The sequence below is a fragment of the Mustela erminea genome, chromosome 21 (assembly GCF_009829155.1).
Source record: "Mustela erminea isolate mMusErm1 chromosome 21, mMusErm1.Pri, whole genome shotgun sequence".
Taxonomy (NCBI): Eukaryota; Metazoa; Chordata; class Mammalia; order Carnivora; family Mustelidae; genus Mustela; species Mustela erminea.
Genome location: NC_045634.1, coordinates 1,128,039 through 1,138,217, shown reverse-complemented (window position 1 = coordinate 1,138,217; position 10,179 = coordinate 1,128,039). Strand labels below are relative to the sequence as shown.

The 10,179-nt window shown below is 49.9% G+C and overlaps 1 protein-coding gene across 6 annotated transcripts in view; it reads left to right on the top strand.

Annotated features, from left to right (window-relative positions):
- CSGALNACT1 (chondroitin sulfate N-acetylgalactosaminyltransferase 1) overlaps positions 1 to 7,455 on the top strand; it is a 334,333-nt gene extending 326,878 nt beyond the window's left edge. For 5 of the 6 annotated variants that reach the window (XM_032328782.1, XM_032328786.1, XM_032328784.1 and 2 more), the window contains 2 exons: positions 4,710 to 4,791; positions 7,071 to 7,455. In XM_032328782.1, coding sequence (XP_032184673.1) covers positions 4,710 to 4,791; positions 7,071 to 7,360 — 372 coding nt within the window. In that variant the 3' untranslated portion in view covers positions 7,361 to 7,455. The remainder of the gene's footprint in view (positions 1 to 4,709; positions 4,792 to 7,070) is intronic. The other variant, XM_032328783.1, reaches the window with a different exon arrangement.
- The last annotated feature ends 2,724 nt before the right edge of the window (positions 7,456 to 10,179 follow it).

The window sequence follows — 10,179 nt, the reverse complement described above, 5'->3', positions numbered from 1 at the left end:
GGAGGATTCCTTTTCCAGTACGATACCCTTCAGAAGACACTTTATTCTTTTCAAGCAGGCCCCAGTGAAAGACTTGTGGGGAAATGTGGGTTAATACAGATCTTGGAGGAGGTGGCCTTTGACCCGTTCTGTGAAAGCTGTGCCTCTAGAACAGTGCATTTCTCAAGAAATGGAAAGGCTCCCAGCAATCCTGGTGTCGGTCTGGGCTCAGCCACCATTGGCTGACTTAGCTCGGACAGGCCAGGCTACCTCCACACTGTAAGGCCCACGCGTGCCCCACGCAGCCTCTCTCTGGGCCCACATAATGAGGAATGTATGGTGCGGGGGCAGGGGACACCCAGCTCAGCCCCTGAAGCTCAGGGTGCCGGCTGCTCACAGGCAGGACGGGCTGTGTAATCGGCGTGGCCCAGTACATAGTGAAAATGCAGGGCCCTGGCTCTGGACTTAGCAAGAATTTCAAAAGCACGAAAGCAGGCAGGACGCCCTCTGGAGCGCGGGGCCTGCGGGCTGCACGGGGTGTGTACCGCGGGCACTGTGCGCGAATGCGAGCCTGGGCAAACACGGCCTCGGTGCTTTGGAGGCTCTCTTTGATTTAGAGGAAATACTCGGCCTGAGTATTTGTTATTTATTTTATTTCAGGGCCCAGATTGCTTCGCGGGCAGTTGTCCAAGTCAGCACCATTAAACCAACAGACGCGGACTGCCTCCCAGCTCCCCACGCAGCTGCGGGACGCCGCCTTCCCACATCTCTGGGGAGAGACACCGATTTGTGCTTTGTGCTCTGGTCCCTATAGAAAATAATCACCCCTGTCACGTGAATTGCCCACAGAGCTGCGGGTCTGGAAGCTTCCTGTGGGAGAGCGGGCTTGACAACTGTCCTTTGTGGTGTGTTCCTGCCCTGCAGTGCTCTGCTGAGATCTAACTAAGGTGGGGGGAGAAAGGGGGCTGCAGGGAGTTGAGAGGAAGCCAGCCCTTGAGAGAGATTTTTTTAAGTGAGGATAGCACTTGAAAATCGATAGGTGAAATTCAGGACGGTTGTTTTTCTTTTAACATACAATCTTTATCTGAGGGTTTCTTCCTCCTCTGTTGTAGTAAACATCATTGGTGTCTGTCTTTTCAAAGTTCGAACAGAGCAGGGGAGCTTCTTGTGCCTGGGGTCGAGGCTCTAAGCAGGAGAGCCGTCTGCTCAGAGCCCAGGAAGGTGAAAACGTTTTAGTCTGTTCCTCCAAAGCCCCACAGTTCTTTTCCCACTGGAATTCCTAGGCCTTTGCTGACCCACTGAAGAATTCTCTGCTGGAACCCTGTCTGTTTCCACTGGCATGGAGCCCTCTCTCTGCCCTAGGAGGGCTCCTCATTCTCTATTGGAGGAGCATTTATGGAGTACCTCTGTGTGCTGGACCTTGATCTGGGGGTTGTGAAGGAGTCCAGGGCCCTGGGCTGACCTTCACCAGCAGTGGTAGGAAGGACAGAAAAGAGAGGAACAAATGCCTCAGCAGGACAATTTCAGAGAGCTGTGAGTGTTACAGAGAAAAGAAACCAGGTGACGGGTTAGAGAGTGACGTGGTGGTGACAGGGGTGGGGGTGTGTGCTGACACTAGCTGGGAGGGTCAGGATGACTGCTCTAGGCAAGTGACATGGGAGCAGAGCCCAGTGGTGGTGAGCAGGGAAAAGGTGACCCAGGCCAGGGGTCTGCAAGTGTCTGGCATCGGGGACCTGGGAGCCTGGTGTGTTCGAGGGGTGGACTAGGAGGAGATTCTGCACGAGGGGGCGAGGTGGACGAGGCAGGCAGGGGTCAGGTCACGTAGGACCCTTGCAGGCTAGAGGTTTTCTCTGGGTTTTATTCTAATTGCATTAGTGAGAATGCAATTAAAGCGCCTCAGGGTTTTAAATTGGAGCGTGCTGTGATCCGATACATGTTTGAGAGGACTCACTCCCAGCAAGGCCAAGGGCATGGTGCCAGGGACTTGGCACAGCTGTGTGTAATAGAGCCTGTCAGAAGCAAACCCCCTCTCGCCCTGATGTCCTAGGCCATGGGTAGGGTGCGAGCCAACCAAGGGCTCAGTTTCAAGAAGCATTTCAGATAGTGGCTCGCTCTTTCTTTCTTTCTTTCTTTCTTTCTTTCTTTCTTTCTTTCTAAATATTTAATTTATTTATTTGACAGAGATCACAAGCAGGCAGAGAGGCAGGCAAAGAGAGAGGAGGAAGAAGGCTCCCCGCTGAGCAGAGAGCCCGATGTGGGACTCGATCCTGGGACCCTGGGATCATGACCTGAGCTGAAGGCAGAGGCTTCAACCCACTGAGCCACCCAGGCACCCCAAGATAGTGGCTTTTTCTGGCTTGCCAACTTTAAAGCCAACATTAATAAGTATTTACAGAGTGCGTTCCCCAGCTCATAAATCAGTTTGTGTCTGTCCCACGGTCCCCAGGTGTGAGGGTCCGTCTTGACCTTGTTCAGCCTTGCCGGGCACCACATGCACAGCCCATGTCTGGGGTGACCACCTCTTGCAATCCTTCTCGTCTTTCCTCCCAAGCCCTGGCCCATTGTTCTTCCTGTTTGGGGCGTCCCTGCTTGGAGTCCAGGTACACCTCGGCCAAATGCTTGATGTTTGGTTACTGGCCCTTGTCTTTGACTCCATTTTTATCCAGAAGCTTAGAGGACTCGTCTGTTTGTGTCCTTGCCAGCAGAAAGGATATTAAGCCATTAGCTGCACCAGAAACCGTGTACCTGGTATGAAACAGAAACTGATTTTTAAAAAATGACTCAGTGGAGATTTCCCCAAACTTTCCTTCCCTGCAAAATCTTTCCAGTTGATACTAATGAAATTGCCTTGTCACTTGGGAGCTATTGTATAACGGGCCTTTGTTCCAGTTGGAGCACATCTGCGGGGACCACACCGACTGACAAAACCTCTCTCGGTCCTTGTTCCCCCTGGCAGCCCTGACGCGTGTGTGTTCCCTCAGCCCAGCCTCTATGCAGAGGCTGTAGCGGAGATAAGGTGGTTTCATGGATCACAGAGCCAAAGAATTTTTGAGTTCACAGTCCTTCCAGGAGCCATATATGGAATATAATTGAGGCTTTGGGGGATGTAACTTGGAACTTCGGGAAGGTGGAAGGGCAGAGAGGCTAGATGTTTGGATGGTGGAGCTGGAAGAGACCTTAGCGGAGATTTAGCTCCACCTCCTACTTTATTTTATTTCATTTTAAAAGATTTTGTTTATTTGCGAGAAAGAGAGAAATAGCGAGAGAGCACAAGCAGGGGGAGGGGCAGAGGGAGAGGGAGCAGCAGGCTCCCCGCTGAGCCTGGAGCCTGATGTGGGACTCGATTCCAGGACCCTGAGATCATGACCTGAGCTGAAGGCAGACGGGTAACCGACTGAGCCACCCAGGGGGCCGGTTACTTATTTTTTTTTATTTTGGGGATGGTGCAGAAGGAGTGAGAGAGAATCTTAGGCAGACTCCATGCCCAGCATGTGGCCCCATGTGGGGCTTAATCCCAGGACCCTGAGATCATGACCTAAGGTAAAATCAGGAGTTGGATGCTTAACAGACTGAGCCATCCAGGCACCCCTTAACCTCCTCATTTAGGGAAAGGAAATAGAGGCTCAAAGAAGTGAGGGACCTGCCTGCAGCAGAGAAGCTAGCCGGTGGTCAAGCTGGCCCCTGCTATACGCTGTCTCTGAAGAGCAGCGAAGGGAGCCAGACCTGGGCGGGCAGAAAAGGCAGGAATCCCAGTGAAGGGGACCGGTTTGGCCTGGCCTCCCCTTCCCTTCCCCAGGAGGGGACTTTCTCCCCTGAGCACCTATGTTAATCTCAAGAATGAAGAACTATTAAGCTCTCAAAACAAGCCCTGGAATTACCTCAGCCAAAAATTTAAACCAACGTTTTAAAAAGTCTTGCTGCTTTAGCAAATACACTGGAAATTTCCCTGCAGAGTGAGAGACTGAGTGGGACCTGGTCCTGCTCTTTGGAGACGGTCACCGCTTGGATGGCCTCTTGGTAGCCCTGCTGCTTGGCACTGCCACAGATGTTTTGGGAGCAGTTTGGTTTTAAAATAGTTTAAAGATGAATGGACAGAGTCTCTCTTCAGAACCTGGACTCTTGGTGCCCTTTACCTCGGCAAGGGAGCGTTAGCAGAGCTGAAGCAACCCAGCAACTTCTCGGGTTTTCTTTTTATTCCCCAGGGAGTCCTGCGTGTGCCCTGTGCCAGAGCAGCTGAATTCCGAGTTGTTCTCTCTCCCTTTTCTCCACTTCCTGAGCCCTTTGCTGGCTCCCTGCCCGGCCCTGTGTGAGGGGCCGAGGCCTCCAGTTCTCTCTGGCACTGGTGTTGGGCCAGACACGTAGGTGGCTTTTCCATGGCACCGCTCAAAAACTGGCTCTCCTGGTTTGTTTTTGAGAGAGAGAGAGAGAGAGAGAGAGAGTGTGTGTGTGTGTGTGTGTGTGTGTGTGTGTGTTCATGCCTACACCCTAGAAACATTCCAGCCAGAGGTGCCAAAAATCACAAGGCCCATTTTGGGAACCCGTGAGTTCAGTGTATCCCTAACCATCCGCAGGGACTCAGATCCATCTGCATTTCCCACAGGAGGTCGTGGGGCGGCTTCTCGTCGGGTGGGCTGGGCTCCCTGTTGAACTGTGCTCACACTAGTGTGGGACTGCTCTCTACCTCTGCCCACTCGGTCCTCCCCTCTCAAATGACAGTGCTCTCCCTGCAGGTGATAAAGAAGGAGACTGGATTTTGGAGAGACTTTGGATTTGGGATGACCTGTCAGTACCGGTCGGACTTCATCAATATAGGTAAGAGGCACCGACTGGCGGCAAGTCTGGCCTCTGCTGCCACCCAGAGGCCACGAGCAGCCCGGGAGGGAGTCGGGGCAGCTCCCCAGGAGTCTGAGGGCAGAGGTAGTGCCATTTCTTAAGAAGAGGCCCTTCCTCCTGTCAGGGCCTTGGAGGCTGGACCAGGATGAGGCTTGGGCGTGCGTCGACACACGAGCCCCTCTGATCTCCACTAGACCCGCTCAGTTACCCCAAATGTGGCACACAGTCTGAGGAAAAAGACTGTTGTCGCAGAAAGGTGGCTTCAAAGCAAGTCTCCCCACCCTCCCCGCCCCCCAACCCCCAATGCCTCCTTCCCACCTGGTTCTGGCTCTGGTCCCTCTCAAGCAGAACATTCTGGGCCTCCATGGTAGTAGCGGAATTCACTGAAAAAAAAAAAAATAATAAGGACAACACGGGGAATTTGGGGAAATCACATACTGGAAAGGGTTGAAATTTCTCTCTGCTGAAACTTCGAAAATTCTAGGTACTACTATAAGCTCCAGATGAATGTATAGTACCTGTCAACAGACACACACACACACACACACACACACACACACACACGCAGAGGTTCCCAGAGCACTGAGAGGAAAGGCCCTTAGGTTGCAGCTGAAAAGAGCAAAGGGACCACACAGCAAGTGAGGGAGGTAGGATGAGAACAGAGCGTTTCCTGTTCCCCTTGGAAATACTACCCCACTTCCCACAGTACCTCCTCCTGTGCCCTGAAACAGAACAAAATTGTGGATCATACGTTACTAGGATATGAATAAATAAGGCAGAAATTTTGATCTTGTGCTCAGGGGGTCAAAGTGGACCCGGCTTGGGGTCAGGGTAGCCCTGCCCTCACAGAGCATGGAGATTCCCATCCCCACCCCCACCCCCATATGCCCTTTCTAAAGCAGGTTTCCATTTCGAGAAACTCTGTTTCCTTGTTCTTTGTACAAGGAAAGATTATTTTGTGATGATGTAGGTTTATCAAATTTGAATGGGAATGGTGGGAATGGTAGGCTGGTGAGGACGCTCTTCCTCCATGAGCCACTGATGTGACCTCAGAATCTCTGGGTCACATCTGGACCCCGATCTGTCTTTGCCATCTTGTATTTATTTGCAAGCATCTTACTTTTGCACCTTCTATTTAATAAGTTGTGATGATGTCGATGATAATAAATCAGTTACAGCTAAGCAAGCACTGCCCCTCACATGACTATGTCATTTGGTTTTGACATTTAGTTCATTTCAGGATAAAGAAACCACAACTCAAGAGAGGTGAAGTGGCCAACCCCAGGCTCCAGTTCCAGACCCCTGAGTCAGTATCACACCTGCCTACCATGGGGGGAACACAGATCACTTGCATACAGAGCCCAGCTGTGGGCAGGCTGCAGGTTTCCCCCACGGATGACCCCTCCGGGCCCAGTGATGGCCTTGATCAGAACAGCACAGCTTGGGGGCTGCATGGTGGCTCTGATGAAAGGTGTTCAGGATGACGTCACTGTTTCTCTAGGAGTTAAGTACATCTCCTAGGTGAGAGAGGAACAATGACAAAAAGGGTCAAGTCTTCTCTGGTTCTCTTTGGTTCGCGGTGGGCTTCAGGTTAAGAAAAGACATGGGGCATCTCTGTTTACAAAGATGAGTGTGGAGGGGACCATTACTCACTTTGATAGAGTCCACTCTGAAGCGAGGCCAGATTTTCAGAGTAGAAACTCTGCACAGTGAGGCCAGTCCCTTAAACATGACTCCATCACTGGCCTGGGGTGGACAGAGCTTTTGGGACCATTTCGGTCCATGAGAGGCAGAGTGTTTTGTGGGACATCATTTTGTTCACTTGGATCCCGCTACCTTTTCAGGGGGCGAGCCCCTGCTTCCTTGTCTGAATGACAGGAGGCCACATGCAAACAGAAACCAGAATTTTCATCGGAAGGTTTCAAGTAGAAAAGGCAGGCGGCTGCCGTTCCTCATGGGGCGGCTCAGGGGGCTTGTTCTAGAAAGCAGGCAGGTGCGGGAATGAATGCCCTTTGCAGCATTGGGAGCTCCGGGAGCTGGTGCTCGTGGCCGCCACTGCCGTGAAGTCCTGCGTTCAGGATTTCTGAATCCTCTTTCCCCAACGGCCCTGCTCCGCATTCGGAGGGGCAGGCAGCGAGACGTCTCCCCTAAATGATGCTTCTCTCCACGCACAGTGCAGGCTGGTGCAGAGGAGGGTGGTGAATCGAGATGCGGAGGGGCTGTGCGGCTGGCTTCAGCGCTGTGCTCTCTCCCGACAGGCGGCTTCGATTTGGACATCAAGGGCTGGGGCGGAGAGGATGTGCACCTGTACCGCAAGTACCTCCACAGCAACCTCATCGTGGTGCGGACGCCGGTGCGCGGGCTCTTCCACCTGTGGCACGAGAAGCACTGTGCGGACGAGCTGACCCCCGAGCAGTACAAGATGTGCATGCAGTCCAAGGCCATGAACGAGGCGTCCCACGGGCAGCTGGGCATGCTGGTGTTCAGGCACGAGATCGAGGCTCACCTTCGCAAGCAGAAACAGAAGACGAGCAGCAAAAAAACATGAACTCCCAGGCCTAGACCTGGGGAGATGCTTTCGTTTTTCCCTTTCATGATTACCAAACACGGGGCTGTGACAAGGAAGAGGTTTCCCTAAAGGGAGAAAAAAAAAAAAAAAAGAATTTGACTGATTAGTAAAACAGAGGAGGGGAGAGAGCCTCTGATTTCTCTCTGCTTATTTGGCTGGACTTAACAGGAATTAAAATCTCCCACATTGCGTGCAAAAGTGGCCCAAAAGCATCCTGTTCCGGTGTCAGACAAAGCCAGAATGATTGTGAGGTTATGAGCCCAAAGGTGTGGAGATTTTGATTGTGTTCACAACTGTGAGAACTGTTGTCTTTTGTGCTCATTGAAATAGTTATGAATTAAGACCAGTTTTATAAAAAAGTTCTTTGGAATGAGAGGCAAGCACGTGTCTCCCCATAGGAATGACGACAGGGGTAGGGCTCTAGGGCCGGGGAGTGCTGGTGAGATTCGGAGATACACTCATGGCTGTCCTTGTGAGTGTATTAAGCAAAACCAAATGGACTCAAAAAGAAAAAAAAAGAAACTATTGCATCATTTTTATCCAAGATTAACCAAAAATAATCTGCTCATCCTTTTTATTATAGTTTTAACCATCCCCACTTCTTAATTTTATTTTAAAAATGCACTTTTTTTGGCTTATGAGTTATATTCTGCTTATTTAATTAGCAATTTTCAAGCCTTACTAAGAGAGCACAAGTTAGCATAAATTTTTATATCTTTTAAGAAGATACTCGTAGGTATATTATGAGAACTTCTAGTTCAGATCGAGCCCCAGATCCAAGGACACGCCGAATGCTGATGCCGTCAGACACCGAATGTCAGACCTCAGTCGTGTGGAAGTCATGGTGTGGGGCTACTGGTACATTGAGACAGAGCTACGTTATCCGAACTGTTTCCCAAGAGGAACACTGGAGGGAAAGAAAGATATACTTCTTCCCTTCACAGAAAAGGAAACTCATTCAGACTGGTAATATCTTGATTTATTCAAAAGTCAGAAAACACATTTTCTCCTCAGGAGAACTGTGGACCACTTTCTTACCTGTTTAAATAAACCAAAGTATACTGTGTGAGCCAAACTATCTTTTTTCAAAGCAGGGTGCTCTTCCTGGCGGCTGGCTTTTATGAAAAGAAGTGCAGAAAAACGTACTTTGTGGAAGATCACTCCATCTGCCAGAGTCAAGTGGGAGGGAAGATTTTGCTACAAGTTCACCCACCCCCGTCTAGGGGAAAGTAACAACTATTTTTTAAATGAAACAGTTCTACTTAGTTGCCAAGATGCTTCTGAAAATGGCATTTTATTACAGTTTCCAACTATTAAAAAAATACAGTTAATAACATTGAGTGGTTTCTATGTTCATGTGAAAATTATTTATTTATTAGCCAGCACCAGATGCATGAGCTAATTATCTGTGATTCCTTGCCTTCTGTTTGCCCACAGTCAACTCATTGTTTAAAAGCTTCAAGAACATTCAACCTGTTCGTGTGTTAAAAAAAAAAAAAAAATGCATTGTATTGATTTGCACTGGTAGTTCATAAAATTTAATTAAAACACAGGACGTGAATGGAAGGTGGCATTGGACAGCTAATAAAATATGATTTGTGGATCTGATTCCTTCTTGGAGCAAGAATGCCATGGCTTTAGTTTGGGGGAAAACTTTTTTAATGTGCAAAGACCAGAGTTTCTGCTACAGACATTTTGGGCAAGATCATTCTTTGTTGGGGACGGGGCTGTCCTGTGCACTGTAGGATATTTAGCTACATCTTTGGCCTTCACTCAGTGGGACCAGGGTGTCTACTACAGACATTTTGGGCTAGATCATTCTTTGTTGTTGGGTGTGTGTGGAGGGGGTAGGCTGTCCTGTGCGCTGTAGGATGTTTAACGACATCTTTGGCTTTCACCCACTGGATTCCAGGAGCATCTCTCACCTCGGTTGACGACCGAAATGTCTCCAGTCATTGCCAAATGTCCCCTGGAGGGAGGGTACCAAACCACCCCCCTGCTGAGGACCACTGGTCTAGAAGGACAGAACCAGGAGGAAAAACCTGGCTCTTAATACATTTTACTTGTCCTTTCTGGTGAGAATAAATTGAGAAATGACTTCTAACTGGGTCTCATATTTTCCCAGGCAGTGGCGGTACCAGACATTTGGGGCCCGTGCGGCCTCTCTTGCCAGCGGTTCTGATGGCTGTGAGGGTCTGAACGTGCACTCCTGCTTATCTTCTCCCAAGTAGGAGCATGCACCCGCAGTGAGGCTGAAATGCCAACTGAATATTACCCCCACCTTAAAAGACCACCAGAGACGTGAGTCAAAGCCAATCAGCAAGGGTCGTTTATTGCAGGTTCGAACCTGGACCTCCGCGCCGCTCGTTGCCGATAACGCCGACAGGTCCGGAGCTGGGTTGGTGCAGGGTTTTTATAGACAGATACAAACAAGTTTCGGGTGGGGCTGAGCTGATTGATAGATAGTTTGAACAGGTATACTTGGCGTCAGTGGATTGGGTCAGGGGACCCCACGCGAAAGCAGACAAAGCAATCTTACAGAAGCAGAACTGGCCGGTTAGCCCACGCATGCGAAAAAAGCACTACCAGGATATTGAAGGCCTGGTTACTATCAAGTAAAGACAATTGGGAGTCTCCTGGTGGGATGTTACATTCCTGCTATCAAGCATCCTTGTTAATGAGATTTAGGTTTAGAAGAAATTTAACTTTATTTACTTTTCCTTCTACCTCCGCCTCCTTCGGTTTTTCATGGAGGGGAGGGTGACATTAGGGCTATTGATAAGGTAACTTCTTTGTTG